Source organism: Acanthochromis polyacanthus, chromosome 23 (genome assembly GCF_021347895.1).
Source record: "Acanthochromis polyacanthus isolate Apoly-LR-REF ecotype Palm Island chromosome 23, KAUST_Apoly_ChrSc, whole genome shotgun sequence".
In the NCBI taxonomy this organism is placed as follows: domain Eukaryota; kingdom Metazoa; phylum Chordata; class Actinopteri; family Pomacentridae; genus Acanthochromis; species Acanthochromis polyacanthus.
This window is the reverse complement of record NC_067135.1, coordinates 26,829,977-26,848,528: the sequence shown is the minus strand read 5'-3', so window position 1 is coordinate 26,848,528 and position 18,552 is coordinate 26,829,977. Positions and strand designations below refer to the sequence as shown.

The following is an 18,552-nucleotide window of genomic DNA, read 5'->3' as shown; positions in this document are numbered from 1 at the left end:
CTCTTGACCATCCTGACCAATGGTGTCTCAGCAGCAGGTGATAGTTTGTGTTTTCTTCCTGATGGTGGCAGTAACACAACTGGACCATGAACTTTATACTCATAAACTATTGTTTGCACCAACAGCTTCTGGGGTTCAGAGAGTTCACCTGAACTGACAAATGAACACCTCAAAGTGGGATTCTTCAAAGGGATCTTGTACAACAATAAAGATTTCCTTAATTATGTTTTAATCACCAATAACACAGATACTGGACAATAAATTTTATGTGATTGAATCAATGAACCCAAAGATTTAGGTGTAGCTGAATTTTTCACTCAAACATATGACTAAAAATGAATTATGGTAATTCAACAAGGTTTGGTTCAGCTTAAATGTCTAATAGTTGTATAGTAAGTCTGAAATTAATTTTAAATTAAATTTAATTTAATTAAGTTAAATTAAATTAAATTAAAATAGTTTGACTATGGAGTATAGTTGTTTTATTTTGTTAGCTAGGTTAAATCCTCTGTTAGCCTTCGTTTGGTTTTATTTTGTTCTTTCATTTGGCAACACCCACCAGCCCTGTTTTGCTTTGTTTGACCACTTTTCTTTTCGATTTGCTACTGAGCAATAAAGTCCTTTACCTTAACCAAATAACATCTGCCTATTTTGTTGCACCCAGCTGACCCTAGCAGCCAGGTCATAACAACTGTTTGCAGCAACAAATCAGTTTCGTGTGAAAAGAGAGAGAAGACAGATGAACACAGATAAACCTTGTTGAGTTCTCGATTCAGGTTTCCTTCAGTGTCTGTCCAGTTCTTCTTCTTTTCCTGGAGCTTCTTCTGTAACTGGAGACAGAATAAAAAAGACAATTTAGGGAATGAAGCACAGATACACATGACATGATTTGTAGAAAGATTCCTTCTTGGTGACTTCTTCTGTGTGTTTGTCACATTATTTGACTTTCAAACTGATGGATGTTGATGTTTCTTTAGTGGTTTATAGCAGAAAGTAACAGTGAACCAAACTGGACTGTTGAAGTTTATTCTGTGTTCAAGATCATTTAGATTTATGCTCAAATGTAACTCAGTTCATAGACACCAGTCACTTTCACTGTTAATAGTTTCTATGAATTTAACATTTTGATCTGATTCTGCAGAAAGTTAACAACGTTTCATTAATCTGATAAACAGTGAACTAGTTAACTTTCCTGCTAGAACTTTACATCACAGTGAGTTCAGTAGACATATCAGTCATTGATTGAAAAAGGTTTTGATGGTGACATTCACCTCTTCCAGTTGATTCCCAACAGTTGTATTTTCATGCCTCTCCTTCTGATGCTGAGAGTCTGTTTCATCCAGCTGCAAGACAAACATGTTCAGATTAGAGCTGAAGATGGTCTGATTTATCTTCAAATATGAAGTCTGAACTCTGGTATCTAGTTTCATTTTTTCATCAAACATGAAAATAAAATCAGAATTAGAGATCACAGTGGAACTGAATCTGAAAACAGCTGTTTGTTGTCTTGTTCTTCTGGATATTTGAAGTTGTTTTGGTCTCAACAACAGACCAGTATTATATGAAAAGAGAAGAGAGATGAGAGCAGATCAGTGATTTGAGAGAAAACATCAACCTCCTGGATCATGTTCTGGATCACTGTCTTCAGTTTTCCTTCAGTCTCTATCAACTGGAAACAAGAGAGACACAAAGTATTAATCTGAACACATCTGTACATGACATTAATGTGTGACTTCTGATTGGTTGGAGACTCATTAAAAGCATGTTCATGTAACATAGCTGAGTTCTGCTTAAATCTCTGTTTCTGTAGCTTTAGATGGTGAGTAAGTTCTCCTCTGAACCAGCTGCTTGGAACATTCACTTTATCACCTTATTTTAATTCAGGTAACTCTGTCTCTCAACAATCATATTCATATTTAACTAAACTACATGTTTGATTATCACTAATATGTTTCTAATCAACATCTTTTCTTTTATTTCTTGTCAACCTGGTAACAGAGAAAATGGAGGAAAGTCTTCAAACATGTTCTGAAAGGTTCATATTTGAACCCAAATCATGGTGTTTTTCTAACTGCAGAGTTCTGGTTGCAGAAATTTAATCAACCAGTGAATGAAAGTGAAACCAGAATCTACAGTTCAGTCTCCATCTTGTGTTTTTCATCCAGAAGCTGCTGTTTCTTTACATACAACCATTAACTTCTTTTTACTGCTTCTTTGACTCTTTAGTTACTGATCGTCTGTTCAGGTTCACACTCTTTGGTTACAACAAATATGTCGCTATTAAATACAAACTTGTGAGTTTCTATTTAATATAAACTTTCTTTTATCTCCACTGAAGTTTGCTAAAGCTGTTGTTCTTCTCCGTTTCTGTACTGAACCACTTCCTCTGTTCATTGATAAACTACATCTGGTTTTTCTTCTCCACTGTCCAGATTCTTTACTTGTCTTCCTGTCAGAGCTTGAATACTGACGTCTGATCTGCTTTAGAGACACAAACCTTCTTCCTTTATTCCATAATTGTTTGTTTACATCAAACTTGACTTTACTTTCTGTCATCTCCTGATCTTGGTGTCTTTCTTCATCTACCAGCAGTCAAACTTCTGTTTCTGTACTTACTAGTTCAAGTTCTTCTTGCTTTTCATTTACCAAAGTCTTCTTTTTCCCTTTGAGAAAAATAAAATCATCAGTATTTAAACATAGAAATGAGAGTAATCCAGACAGTTGTATATGTTAAAATGAAACCTCTCATGTCAGGGTTTACATTCAAACCTCAGTACTTGGTAATGTTCAGGAGTTTTTTATTAATGTGACTTACTTTTTTGTCTTTGTGTGCAAACAAAAAGAACAATGAACAGGATGATAGAAACAACCAAACAAACAGCCAAACCAACTATGGTGGAGGTGTTACTGGACTGGACCTTAAAGAAATCATCTGAAATGATAAAACATGGAATATGTTGGCATTTGATGTCAGCTGAACAGTTGATTTTGTCAAGTTGAATACAAACTACCTGGAACATGGATCTCTGTCTCTCTGCTCTGGTTGATGTTGTTCTGCTGGACTCTGCAGGTGAACTTGTTGCTGTGTTTCTTCTCCACAGTCACTCTGCTGCTGACAGTATAGAGGTCATCAGGACCTCTGACTGTCTCTGTAGGTCCAGCAGAGAGGAGGTTTCCATCACCGTCCAACCACAACACCTCAGGCTCTGGATACCAGCCTGCAGACTCACACTGTAACTCCACTCCTCCCTTTCCATCAAGCCCTGCTAAAGTGGTGACAGGTTGAGGAACAGCACCTGAAACTGAACAAGAAGCACATTTAAAACAGGAGTCAGTCACTAAATGAATGATGCAGAGTTCATCATTACATGTGGTAAAGAATGTAGCGTCTTAAAAATAATCAGTCTCCTTTTTCTCCATTTTCAAGACAACAGACCAGTTTTTTTAAAAATTATTACTATCTCATCATTACACTTCAGTGGTTTCTAAACTAGTGTATGTTCTTTAAGTATCTTATCAGGCAGCTTTCCACTGCAGGAACTTGATGAAATGGTTGAAATGTTTTATGGAACAAAAAATCAGCCTTTTCGTTTTTTTTGTTGCCATTTTGATGTAGGATCCAACAGCTTCGACCACAACATTAACTCCAAGTGCACCAAAACAAATCATTGCTTCTGAACTTAGCTCCAGTTATGTGTAGTAAATAGAACAGTGGAGGTTTGTTATGTTGGCCTAAAAGGTGAATTTGACAATGTTCATGGTTTAACCTTCAAGGTTAAACCATGGTTTAACCTTCCCTCAACTCAGTTTTTCTTTTTACACAATAAATGGCTTTCTGGTTCTACTAATATGGTAGAAGCATGCACAAAGGTCCAGAATGCCCGAATATACCCCACAAGTTCTACATTGGCACCCAGTTTTTGGTTGCTACATGTAAATTTGGAAATTCAAATACATTGTGGGCAGTAAATAAACCTCATATTGTGTATGGAGCTACAGCAAGAGCTCCACTTGGTCAATCAACTTTTCTTAGTCTTCCCAAATCAAACATACAAGTGAAAAATTGTAATTCCTTCCAGGGACCAAGAATACAAAATTATATTTTGCCTATTTTCACTCTGGAGCCTTTAGAGCAATGCTTGTTAATGTGAATCCCCTCTAATAAAAACACAAATGAATGTATTCTTCGCTGCGGATCAAAAATTAGAACATCTCCCTGAAAAGACATTTTAAAAGAGTCTGTAGAACACAGAAAATGCTTGTGAGTTAGTCAGCAATTGTATAAAATAAAAATAAGTGTGCACTTTAACTGGCAGAATTGATGTTATCTGACGAAGCTTTAAAGTGGTCAAGAAAGCGTGATATGAGGTATGTAACATTTTTGCTCAAAATGATCTCTGACAAAGAAAACTTGTCAGATTTCTAGTCATAATCTTTACTGTGTAAAACTTCTCCAGTTAGGTACTATCTTAAAGAACGGAGAAAATGTTTCTTGTCTAAACATGCACAACTTGATATCAAAGTTTCAAAATGGTGTGAAAACTGTTCACACATACAACAACTACTAGATCTACTTACCTACAACAAGATCCATGAAAGTGTCTTTACGTATTTCAGGAATAAAACATCTGTATCTCCCTGAATCAGTCCGTTTTACTTTGGAGATCTTCAGTGAAATGTTTCCATGCTTCAGTTCATCAATGAACAGTGATGTTCTCTCTTTGTAAGAGGGATTTTTCATGTCTTCAAGGTCATGACACATAGATGAATCTGGGGTTGAGGTCAGGTCTGGTCCACTCCACTGTCACGGTCGTAGCATCGTATGCAGGTTCCAGATAACATGGCAAAATGATGTCATCTCCAAGTGTTGCCACTATTGGCTGAGATGGACCGATTACCTGAGACTGACCTGGAAAGAAAAAATTTGTTTAGTTTCTGAGTAGCAACCAGAAGAAATCGAACCCTACCATGTTGTATATGTCAGTATTTGTAAATGCACTCAATCCAAGCAGCAACCATTATATGCAGTTCTTTCAATGTCCACTTGAGGCTGTGAATCAATCTCCATTGACTCCAATGTCAAAAATCCAGTTTTATATCAGAAATAGGCATGATTACAGTCTGTTACAAATATGATGTTGGTGTCTAGCTAAAATGCAGTTTAGTTGAATAGAATTGTAATTTTTGGGAGACAAAGCTGACGAGTAACTCCTCTCAATCTTGTCACTCGTTTGAAGTTCTTCTTATCCTATTTGTTTTTATTTAAAGAGTAAAGTGATTTTAAAACAACTGTACTTGTGTGGAAGTTACCTCTGCAACAGAGTGTGAGGAGAAGACAGGAGAGCAGAGCAGTGATGGTAGATTGAAACAACGATCCAGTCTTCTGAAGAAACATCCTGCAGCTCTAAAAATGGACAAAAACCATGAACACAATGGAAACCATTACAAAAGAGAGTTTTGAAATGATGTTTAGATAAGGTCAGTGGTCCAGTTAAAAATAATCTAACTCCTGATCAAACTTCGAGATGTACATAAATGTTCCTTGTCTGTTCTGCCAACCTCATGTAAAGTTATATTTCACTTACATTCTGTAGCTATTCAAGAACATGTGCAGTAAAGCTTTTGTAGTGGCAAACACTGTGCTATCGTGGATTTAAAAATGATGAAGATGGCAGTGTTGTTTGATATTTTAGCCAACAACAAAACACTTTCTGTCATGCAAAGTCCATGTCTGCAATCACATAAAACTTAAAGATTTGTAACATGCTTCATGTTGGTTTGAAACTAGTAGAACTGTACTGGAAGAGAGCAGATCTTCAAGATGTCTGTAGGCACATATCTGCCACCACCGCTCACTTCTGTTGTCTGTAGAATGTTTTAAACCTACAACTATCCTGTGTATTATACCTCAAAATTGGATTATGGTTGTTCTTATTCTTAGTCTTATTGCCTGCTCCAAGAGACACTATTTAATTGTTGGGGACAAAGTATTTCCCAGCCAACAGGATCCAATACATACTGTACTCAGAACTGCTCGACTATGGAGTGGCAAGATAACCCACTGCTAAATGCGAGGACAGATGTAAATCCAGCCTATACATCTGGTACTATAGGTTGATGTTATGCTGCTACTGGAGAGAGATGTGGAGCTAAACTCCCGGTCCTCTACTCGCTGACATGTGCCAATCTGGACATCCACCGCTAACATTAGCCCGACTTCTGCTGCTGCTTGTCAGCCCAACAGCTGAGAGACCCCATTCACCATCAGTGTTAGCGGGTAAGCCAAGCCAGTCAGCCAGGGGTCTAACACCACCAGTGGTTCTTTGTGGGGTCGCGCTGACGGCTACTAACCCAGCAGCTGAGGGGCCTCTTCCACCACCAGTGATAGCCAGGGGGCTAACATAACCAGCAGTTCTCAGTTCAGTTGGCTACTGGACAAGTACCCATGTTTTTGCCTGGAAAATCCAGCCTGACTTTATTTATGTATTAATATAAAGACAAATAAAGGCAGTCTGGCATTGTGATGATAGAAGACGATTTCAAAAAGGAGGGTCTAACGAATGCAGCTTGAACAAGAAAGAACCAATCAGCGTAACACGGATGTGACGCACAAACAAATCGACCTTGAAGTCCATGTAGTCCAAACAACAATAGCATGCAATGCACCTAAAAGTTGCATGCCAACTACCATTAAACAAAAAGAAGAAGAAGAAGAAGAACAATAGCATGCAGCCGAGAAAGCGTCGCGTTGAAGGATTACTGCCGTTTTTGTCACAAAAATCTGCGAATACATGGGGTACTCTCAAGTATAACACTTATTTTTGAAAAGGCTACACAACAAAAGAATCCTTCCGAACAATTAGTGGTGTTAGGAATAACTTGAAATCGGAGCCAAACCAAGTCGGTGCGTATGTGTAAAAGTGGCTTAAATTTACTCACACGTTTGGAACGGGATTTCCTCTGTACAAACAATGGCAAGAAGGCGAAAGTAACGAGCCATCCACTGCCTCCTCATCGTCGGAAACGTCAAGTGAAAAGAGGCAACAACTAATGCCATCCATCTTCTTCTTCTTCTTCTTTTTGTTTAATGGCAGTTGGCGCGCAGCTTTTACTAATGCCATCCAAAATGCCAAGAGACTACAAAAAGATTCGCTTTGGCCCTCCTCCTCCTCCTCCGGCATCCAGGTGCTGAAGATGACGCAGCATTAACTCCCGCCTCCCGTGCTATATAAACTGGACCAGGAGGGAAACGCGATTCAATTCGCACAATACCAAACTGACTCTCCTGTATCTCCTAACATGGAGATAGGAGATTACATGGAGATTCAGTTTGGACTTTCCAAGCTACCCATGTGTAGGAGACGTCTTTATAGATCTCAAGAGGACATTTGAGATTGTCAGCGATCAAATCCTATTGACAAAGCTTACTTATTTGAATTTCTCTGCAGGCACCATATCATGGTTTAAATCCTTCTTTTTTCATAGAACACAATGTGTAACGGTTGATGGTGTCAAATCCCATTATCTCTGCTGTCATGCTGGATTACCTCAGGGCTCTATCCTAGGTCCTTTAAATTTTATTAATAATAATTTAATTATACATCATCCTGATCTAATAGATGTCTGTCCAGGGTTTAATGTGCTGATGTATGCAGATGACAATCTTCACTCAGGGAAAGGATGCAGTGACAGTTGTTGCAAACCTCTAAAAGACTGTATCCAAAATACAGGACTGATTACGATTGAACTTTCTCATGCTTAACACCAAAAACAAAACAAACAAACTATTTTTAAGATGTTAACCAAGAAACCAGTGACACAAAACAGGTCCTTCGTGTTCTTAGACGGGGAAGAATTGGAGATGGTAACTAACTTCAAGTACCTTGAGGTTGTGCTGGACTCAAATCTCAATTTAAAAAAATACCTGAAAAAGGTAACCAATATGACAAAATTTAACTTGGGCCTTTACTCGGTCTTTCATTACAACACAAGCCGCTAAATCCTCCACTGCACGATCCTTTCTCACATCGAGTACTGCTTCACAACCTGGTCATTTACTAGTATCAATGCTCTAAAACCCATTGAACAGCTTTATAAAAAAAAAGCCATCAAGGTGTTTGACAAAAAGCCACAGTCGTTCCGTCATTGTGCACCCCTGGGAAATTTTATCCAAAACAGAAGTCGTATTACTCATATAAGGTCAGCCAACAGGGGTGATAGTGAAGTAAAGTCTGGAAAGCCCTCCTTTGCACAGAATCCATTATCTATTAAAGGTTGCACAAACTAGAATATTATACCTATAGCTATGAGAGAAAGCTCCACTTTTGTCAGTTTTAAGTGGCAGTATAAAGTATGGCTGATGAACAATCAAACTTGTGAACACTGAGAAAATCAGGCAATTTAAGTATAAGCACTTTATAACAGGCTATGCCTAGAAAATATTTTACTAAAAATAATAGCACTATTTAGGTTTAACCCAGCCAGAATTAATTTATTATCATTACCTCCGCCAAGGAGGTTATGTGACACCCGGCGTTTGTGTGTCTGTCTGTCTGTTAGCAAGATAACTCAAAAACACCTGGGCAGATTCATATTAAATTTTCAGGGGATGCAGACTATGGTAAGAGGAAGAGCTGATTTAATTTTGGTGGCAATCCGGAAAGGATCCTGGATTCTGGATCACTTTGAATGTTTTAGTATGTGGTTCAGTATGTGGTCCAAAATATGACAAAAACATCATAGGTTAGTATGTCATCCAACAAATCAGAATAAGGTGTCCAGATAGCTCAACTGGTTAAGAATGTGATTCATAAACAGAACTGTGTCAGAGATGCAGGTTTGATTCCAGCTCATGATCCTTTACTGCATGGGTTTCCTGTTTTCCTCTCTATCCTTGGCGGAGGTCTGGACTCTCTGAGTGCTTTTCTAGTTGTCTTTGTTTTTACTATGTTGTTTTTTAGATGTCTATAACCCCATATGTTTTCAATTAGGTTTGGGACAACGGATGGAAATTAGCACTTGTGCTAAATCCAGCTGATCTACTATAACGTTGTGCAGATTTATGAGATTATACGTTCATTAATATGCACTGTCCTGTCCAATTACATAATGAAATGAAAATGAATGAAAAACACAAACAAGTTTAAAGCTTAGACAGTAATTACCTTTTGACTGTCTCTAACATCCAGTCTATGGAGACTACTCTTCTACTGAGACTTTAAAATTAACTTAATAGTTTCTTGTCTAAATTAAGACAAGGTGTTCTTCTGACAGATGAAGCAAATTTTTTAAATAGGAATTACACGAACAATGAAAAATAGCTCAATATAATTCAGAAATCGACATACCTGTTGTTCGGTGTCTCGCTCATTTCAACTGACTGCAGCTCTGTGACTGAAAAGTCTGCAAATCATTGACACTATTATGGCTCTTATCAGTGTCTCTGAGATGAAATCTGTGTTGTAAATCATGTTGACCTAACAAACCTTCAAATATACTGACATTATGTTTCCTCACAGATTCTGCTGGACTGTTTTTTTTTTAAGTGCAAAACAAAGTCACAATTAAAGTCACATAAAAAAGGAAAGTCTGCAGCCCTCGATGCTAATGAGAGTGGAAAGTGCAAAGACTGAATTAGTGATTTACAAATGACTGTGTACTTGCTTAATGAGATAAATATTAAACAGCCTATTGGGGACATTTTTATCCAGAGTTTAGTTTTACTTTTAGTGTCTTTGTAAATGGCTGACCTTTGATCCTGTTGCCAGGTAACTGATCACAATATGAAATAATAAAACTGCAATCAAAAGCACTGATAATGATATCTTTGTCGTCTCATAAATAAACTAAATGCAAATCTTTTTATCCATAGAAGAAGGACAAATTAGGGGAATGGCTGTCCCACAGAGATGGTTTGTAATTGTACCCTAAAATGATGTAAACTTGATTTTGTCAAATGAGGACCACTAAGTTGATCTCCCTGCTTCTATGTTCAGACTGTATTCATTTAAACATTCTGAATCTCAGTCTTTTCTATGGTTTTTGTGATCTCAGGAACTCTCTGTGTTGTGCTTCCTCAGATTGATCCAGAGCATCACTCAGAGTCACCAGCGAACACAAATGTATGTCATTCTGAAATAGCTTGGTCAATATTTTTTATATTTTATGTATTTATTTTTTATGAGTTCAAAACAAAACAAGAGGGCACCAGTGATGCAACAGCCTGTTACAGCAGCTCTTTAGTCTTGTGTTTTTCAGTTTAGTATATATTTTTTTCTTCAAGCAAAACATTTTGAGAATTGTTAGTGATTCAAGTGTTTTGATTTTACTTTTTTAAATTATCTTGGAGGAGTGAGAAATGAGAATGAAGTGGAAAACACGGTTGCTACCATTACTCAGAGGAGCTATCCGTGCAGAGCAACAGAGCCAGCCAGGTATTGTTGTTTACTCCTGACAGTAGCTTCTTAATCTCAGTGAGCTCTCCAAAACTACCGGGATGAGTCATGATATCCCAGAGGAATTACTATGGAAGAGACATAGAGGGAGATGAGCTGGAGTAAAAAGGAACAGGAGGAGGGAGAGACAGAGTTTGGAGAAAGGCTAAAAGACTGGCTCTTCCATCTGTTATCATTGGAAATGTTTGTTCTAATGAAACAAGATGGAAGAGCTTGAGACACTCGTCAGGAGCCATAAAGCTGGCCGGTCGAGCAGCCTAATGTTTTACATGGAAACATGACTGAAACACTATATTACTGAGAACAACACCAGAATCAGTGGCTTCCAGACTGTACAAGTGGACCAAGACACCACAGTGTGCGGTAAAAGGAAAGGTCATTTGTGAATGACAGATGGTGTAAACCTGCAAATGCTACCATCAAAGAACTGATCTGGTAGCCTAGCCACGCTAGACCCAGCTCTTAAGACACAAGGGTCTAGGAACGCTCGACAGGGAGGGAGGCGGGCTAAAAGGTTGTCTTTCAAATCACTCTCCAGCAACTGGGTAGGTATACAACCAATCAGTGCAACAAATAGGCTGACGTAGTTCCGAGAGCGCCGGCGGATTGTGGCTAAGTCCCATTAGCTTCCCAACCAGCGGAGCCAACTGGTATATTAAGGATTTGCCATATCCTGTCGGCATAAGTCCAAATACGTCTTTCTTCTCAATGAAACACTTCAGTGCCGTCCTTTGTTTTATCTTTCAATTTGAATTTTAGCTTCAAATCCTTAAGGGCTGTGGCCAAAGCCGAGTTGAAAGATAACTGTTTATTGTGCGCCGGTTGTTTCTGTCAGAATCGTCACGCCTCTGTCGTCACTTCGTTACGCCCGCCTTCTGACTACACTTCATGGTGATTGGTCCGGCCAGTTTTAGGAGAATCCAGCCTCGAGCCTTATGGAGGGTAACTAGACCCACCCTGGCAGAGAATTGAATTCGTTGCCGTGGGTTGTCTAGTGCGGCTAGGCTACTGATCTGGAGCAGGACATTGAAATGTTAGCAGTTAGTCTGAGATCATACTATCATCCACAGGACTTCACTGTGATCATCACTGTTGTTTACATTCCTCCTACAGCACACACTGAAACTGCTTGTAACATAGTTAATGCAACTGTTGTGAGACTACAAGCCGAACACCCAGACTCACTCATTCTACTGTCTAGGGATTTCTCTCCAATACACTGCCATCCTTCAAACATTTTGTAGGCTGCCCGACAAGAAGAGATAAAATTCATGATATTCTGTATGTTAATATGAGAATTGCATGTAAACCTACTGCACTGTTGGTGGATCAGACCACAATCTGGTACAGCGGGTACTAGCAGAAGGGTGGACCGCTGCTGGATCGAGACCAGGACCTGGCTGATGGCATGAATGCCTTCTTCAATGGATTTGACATAAATGCATCATCTTCTCAGCTTCCTGTAGTGCTCACACCCTCGTCCTCCAGCTCGACTCTCTCCTCCCACCCTCCTCCTCCAACCCAAACTTCAACCTCCATCCTGTCGAGCTTACCCCTCTCACATCGACCACCGGCTCTAGTGCCCTTCATCAGCTCAGTCCCACCTCCTCAGTCCTCCCTCTGTGACTTAATCTCACCAGCTCATTCACCATCTCATCCTGAACAATCTAGCCATTTCAAGTGAAAAGGGAACTGGACAGGCTGAAACCGGGCAAAGCAGCTGGTCCTGATGATATCAGCTTCAGACTGCTGAAAAACTGCTCCACTAATTTTATGACATTGTCATATATTTATTCAATCTGAATTTGCAGAAGTGTGAATAGTTCTTTCAAGGTTGGTGCATTTAAAAAAAAAGGGCTTTACTTTGGATAAAAGACGTAATTGATAAAACTTGCTCTGACCACGTTGTTGATCTGTTTGGTCAAAGTAAAACTGCTGTCAAAAATAACCCCAAGGTTCTTTACAGATGGTTTTAGCTTTGAAGACAGAGTCTGAATCTGTAAGAACATTGTGCCTCATTCATGAACGCGTAGAAAAGCGTTCGAAAGAACGGCTTTAAGAACTCCCAAGAGAAAAGTATGTTGGATTCACAAAGCGTTCTTGACAAGCCAAATCTGTTCTTAGGAGGGAGATGCGCCGGATTCAAGAACAGTCTCTACGAACACCCTCCCCTCTCATTAACATGACATTTACATTGTATTGACTTGTAAATGTAAAAGGTACACCCTCTAAACTTCCTTATAAGGCAGCAGCAAGAGCGTGTTTGAGATACGTGAGCACTGGAGTGCAGGTGAAACTCCGCCCACCAGAGTGATGGTCATTTCTGGAGATGGCAGAGCTTCAAACAGCCAATAAAGTCTGACCTGAGACAGCTAAACTTTTATACTCAGAAAGGGTGTGTGTCGTAATAAAACACCCTCTGCCTCTGCTGCAGTGACAGGTAAAACTGCCCAGGCCATGTCCGCCTTGTCTCCCCAGTCAGCGCGCGCGTGCACACCGGGGCGTGTGCACGTGGCGGCGGTCAGCGTGGTGGATATTACATGCGCACGTTGCAATAGTTATTGCGCATGCTCGTGGTGGGAGTCATCACGTCGTAGTGGTCATTGCGCTTGTTCCTCCCACAGACCTCCAAACACGTTAATGTGACCAAGTGCAGCTTCAGATCTAAAATCTGATTTTGAGTTTAACTGGCACTGAACTATAAAACCATTGATCACTAAAATTCACTTGAATAAATCTAGTTTTAAATTAAATAATTTGTGGTAATATTTGAATCATTTTAAGAAAGAAATGTAAATTTTTGGATCACTTTTGACTGTAACAAAATTCTAAAAGAACAGATTTTTTGTGTGTAAGAGTCCTCCTGAGTGTTCTTAGAATTTGTTCTTACTTTTAAGAACAGGTCAGTTAAGAACACGTTCGTGAATGCCAAAAATCTTCTTAAGAAGGCTCTAAGAACAGATCTGTTCTTAAGAACGCTTCATGAATGAGGCCCATTGTTACCAAATAAAATCTAGTCAGTCTTGCCCTCATTTAGATGGAAGAAATTTTTCCCCAGCCATGACTTGATGTCACTGATGCAGTTTGTGAGGGACTGAAGAGCGCCACTTTTTGTTTGGGAATACCAGTAAATCAACCTCTAAACCATCGGTATAGCAGTGAAATGCTAAACTATGCCTTGCTATAATTGACCTCAGTGACAACATATACAGTGAGAATAGCGAAGGGCCCAAAGTGGAGCTCTGGGGAACTCCACAAAACAAAGAGGCAACAGAGGAGGACAGGTTGCCAGTCATTACAGAAAAAATCCTGTTGGTCAGGTAAATCAGATCAAACAACTTGAGTGCAGTACCACGGATGACAACATAATTATTTAAGTGGGACAAGAGAACAGAATGGTTCACTGTATCAAAAGCTGCCGTTAAGTCAAGCAGCACCAGGACAATAAGACGTTTGGCATCAACAGACACAGCTATGTCATTGTGAACTTGTATTAATGAGGGCGACGCACATTGGTGTGTGGTTGGTTCGCTTGTAACTGCGAGCAACAGGGCAGAGATTTTCCTGCACAGAGCCTCGTCTGCAGATGCTGAAATGCCGTGGGCAGCTGGGATGTGTGTAACCGGCATCTGGAACAGCTGTTCGGAGCCAGCTGATCTCCGAGGAGCACTGCACTATGAAGCCGTCATATTCCCGGGGAAACTGCAGCAGGTGACGACGATCATCCTCCGAGGACTGCATCTAGTAGGTTCTCAGTTGAACAAAGACACCGCTTCATTTCCCCTGCTTTCTGTGCCGACGTTTGTGGGGCAGGGGAACAGGCCAGGCGTAAACTAACCGTGACGTCACCCATTGGTTTCAAGGCCGAGAAAGTGAAGCCCGGATTTTTCTACTTCCTGGTCGTCGTTTTGGATTTTTTGGAGCCAGTGACGTAAAAAGCGTCATCAAACAGCCTGGACCGGAGAGCAACTCGGGCCAGGATTGGCTGAGGACTCTCTTATCCCGCCCACATTTTACTGCAGGGGCTTCTGTTGCTGTCTATCAAGTATAGCCACGCCCCCTGGCTCCACCAACTTTAACGATTTATTTAAAATTCAGTATTGATTTATTTTAAGATCGGCCACCTGATCTCTCATTTTGACCATGAAAACTAACGGGAAAAAAATTCTGAGCTGTAGAACATCAGTCTATCAAATTTTATTTTTTCCAAAAATGAATTGGGGTCTATGGAGCAAAAGCTTTTTGGAGCCAACCCTAGTGGACGGCGTGATATTGCAAGTTTTTGACACTTCCGGGTTGGCTTCAATTCTGGAGCCAGATGCTACGTCCACTATATATACAGTCTATGGAACAGGCAGATGTAGCGGGGCACAGATGCCAGGAACTGTGGGAGCGTCTGTGATTGTCCAGCACAGTCGTAAATCGTTGGCTTTATCACTGAATCACTAATATCTAGGAGGTTCTGGCGATCATATATCAGCAGCGGTGACACATTATTAACAAAAACTGAAATTAACAGCAATAGCAGCAAAACATGGAGCAGATGTAGACGACCTGCCATACACAGTGGCGCCATCTTGGAAGATGACACAAATTGAGAGCTTCGCCTTACGGTTCAGGTACCTTTTCACCATGACAGTTCGATACAATGCCCGCATTACTGTTGACACTGCACCAATCTGCCTGTTCATCTCACGTTCCATTGCCCCATCACTCCTGAACAAGATCCCGAGATACTTGAACTCCTTCGTTTGGGAAAGCAACACCCCCCCAACCCAGAGGGAGCAATCCACTTCAGACTTGGAGGTGCTGATCCGTATCCCTGCCGCTTCACACTCGGCTGCAAACCGCTCCAGTGCTTGCTGATGGTCATGATGTGAGGAAGCCAACAGAACCACATCATCTGCAAAAAGCAGAGATGTGATCCTGAGGTCCCCAAACTGGACACCCTCCTCACCCTGGCTGTGCCTTGAAATCCTGTCCATGAACACGACGAACAGAATTGGAGACAGAGGAAGCCCAGGCGCGGAGTCCAACACCCACTGAAAACGTGTCTGACTTTGTGCCAAGTATGCGGACACAGCTCTCACTTTGGTTGTGCAGTGACCAAATGGCTCGTATTGGCGAGCCTGGTGCCCCATTCTCCCGCAGTGTCCCCCACGGAGCCCCTTGGGGGACACGGTCGTAGGCCTTCTCCAGATCCACAAAACACACGTGGACTGGCAGGTCAAACTCCCATGACCCCCTCAGCAGCTCCGCAGGAGTAAAAAGCTGGTCCACTGTTCCATGACCGGGATGGAATCCACATTGCTAATCCTGAATCCGAGGTTCGACTCTCAGTCGGAGCCTCCCTTCAAGCAACCGAGAGTAAACTTTCCCGGGGAGGCTGAGAAGTGTGATACCCCGATATCATACCCGATGCCCACGCAACATTGTAGGGATGTGTTAGCCAAGACAGTCCAACGATGTCCAGAGCCTTTAGCATCTCAGGGCGAATCTTGTAAACATCTGGCGCCTTGCCACCGAGGAGCTTCTTAACTACCTCGGCGACCTCTGCCACGGATATGGATGAAGATTCCCCCGAGTCTTCAGGCTCTGCTCCTCCACACAGTATGTGTTTACTGGGTTCATGAGTTCCTCGAAGTGCTCTTTGCACTGCCCGTCAATATCCTCAGTACAGGTCAGCAGTTCTCCACCCCGACTGTACACAGCCTGAGCAAAGCCCAGCCTCTCCTTTCTGAGGCGTCGGATGGTTTGCCAGAACCTGCTTGAGGCCAACTAAAAGTCCTTCTTCATAGCCTCCTGAACTCCTCCCACATCTGAGTTTTTGTTTCCATGACTGCCGCAGCTGCTGCCCTTTTGGCCAACCGGTACCTGCCGGCTGCTACAGGAGACCCACGAGCAAGCCAAGTCCAAAAAGGCCTCCTTCTTCAACCTGATGGCTTCCCTCACTGCTGGTGTCCACCAGCGGGTTTTTGGGTTGCCGCCACGACAGGCACCAGTGGCCTTCAGACCACAGTTCCTAAAAGCCGCTTCTGCAATGGAGGCTTTGAACATGGACCACTTAGATTCTATGTCCCCACCTTCCCCTGAGATGCAGGAGAAATTCTTCAGGAGGTGGGAGGTGAAAACCCCACAGACAGGGACCTCCGCCAGATGATTTCATTTCACTCTCACTACCCGTTTGCGTTTACCAGGTCTGTCTGGCAAATTTTTCCACCATCAGATCCAGCTCACCACCAGGTGGTGATTCGTTGACAGCTTTGCACCTCTCTTTACCCGAGTGTCCAAAACACACGGCCGCAGGTCTGATGACATGACTATGAAGTCGATCATCAAACTTTGACCAAAGGTGCTCTGGTACCAAGTACACTTATGAGCAACCTTATGCTCGAACATGGTGTTTGTTATGGACAATCTATGACTAGCACAGAAGCCCAATAACAAAACATCACTCAGGTTCAGATCGAGCAGGCTGTTCCTTGCAATCACCCCCCTCCAGGTTTCTCTCTCATTGCCCATGTGAGCGTTGAAGTCCCCCAGGAGAACTATGGAGTCCCCAGGCAGTACCCCTTCCAGGACACCATCCACAGATTTCAAGAAGGCCGAGTACTTTGAACTGCTGCTCAGTGCAAAAGCACAAACAACAGTCAGAGTTTTCCCTTCTGCAACACAAAGTCGCAGAGAGGTGACCCTCTTGTTCTCTGGGGAGAACTCCAACAAAGTGGTGCACAGCCAGGGGCTCATGAGTATCCCCACACCCACAAGGCACCTCTCATCCTGGGCAACTCCAGAAAAGGAGAGAGTCCAACCCCTCTCCAGGATTTTGGTTACAGAACCCTTACTGTATGTGGAGGTGAGCTCAACTATATGTAGTCGGTATCGCTCCACCTCCCCCACCAGCTCAGGTTCCTTCCCTGGCAGTGAGGTGACGTTCCACATCCCAGAGCTGGTCTACGCCACCAGGGGGCTGTGTGCCTAGATGCCCACTCCTGCTTACTGTATGGTTGGCATAGCGCCCGACCCCGACTTCCTGCCCGGTGAGTGGTGGGCCCACTGGGCAGTAAAACAGACCACTTTTTTATTTTTAACAATTTCCAATCCATACATCATTTGATCCGATTTACAAACTGAGTTGTTAAAATTGTGATTTGAAATTGTTTGCATTCAATGTCTATATGGTTACGTCAGTGTCATTTTTAGATCAATTAGCAAATATTGTGAATGTCCGTTTTTGCCTAACTTTAGGGGCTCTGCTTGACCCCTCTTATAACTCAACACTGTCAGACTGCTGTCTGTTGAAACTTCTGCATCAACATGAGACCAAACAGGAAGAGCAAACCCACCTCCCTCCCCCAGCGTCATGCTTGAGCTCTATTTCAGTGTCACCCTCCTGCAGTCAGCAGCAAGTCAGTATGGAGGCTACAACTCTCTGCTTCAGGCTGTGTGAGTTCAGCTTTCTTACTTTCATTCAAACTTTGACACTCTCCCACATCATAAAATTTATGGATAATTCCTTTGCTTTACTAGTGATGCTTGAATTAATGCTGGAGATTCACATTCAGTCCACTTATACTCTCAAAAGTGGTGAGTAACAAAGAAAAGATGCTGTTTTTGGCACAATTTCCTCAAAGTAAATCTTTTTAGTCCATAATATATTGCAAATAAATAACACTATGTTGCTGTTTGAACTGCCTTCTGTCACAAGTACATGTTTTCAGAAACATCCTTTTGAACTTTTTCAGGTACAGCTTTGCTTCGAGTCGATCCAAACAGACTTCAACACTTTGATTACGACTCTTTGTCTTTTCACTGTGAGGGAAGTGATGGTTCCATTAAACTGAAAGGATCCAGGAATACTAAACAGTTTCGTCCAGTTTGTGAAATCATGAAGACTTCTTCATCCTCTTGTACAATTTCTCAAATTTATCCAAGAGACAGCGGAGAATTCTGGTGTGAATCTGGAGCTGGAGAGAGAAGCAACAGAGTCAGCATCACCATCACTGGTATGTTTTTGTTTTTAGTTTTAAATAATAACTGAAGCTTCTTGTCCAGTCTGACTCTGAAATGGAATATTTTGCATTTTTGTCTGTATTTT

General features: G+C 41.5%; 1 protein-coding gene across 1 annotated transcript in view; it reads left to right on the top strand.

Annotated features, from left to right (window-relative positions):
- The first annotated feature begins 18,342 nt into the window (after nt 1-18,342).
- The window catches only part of LOC127532501 (Fc receptor-like protein 5), a 32,773-nt gene continuing 32,563 nt past the window's right edge, over nt 18,343-18,552 (top strand). The window contains exon 1 of the mRNA XM_051944250.1: nt 18,343-18,460. Within this exon, the coding sequence (XP_051800210.1) occupies nt 18,343-18,460 (118 nt within the window). The remainder of the gene's footprint in view (nt 18,461-18,552) is intronic.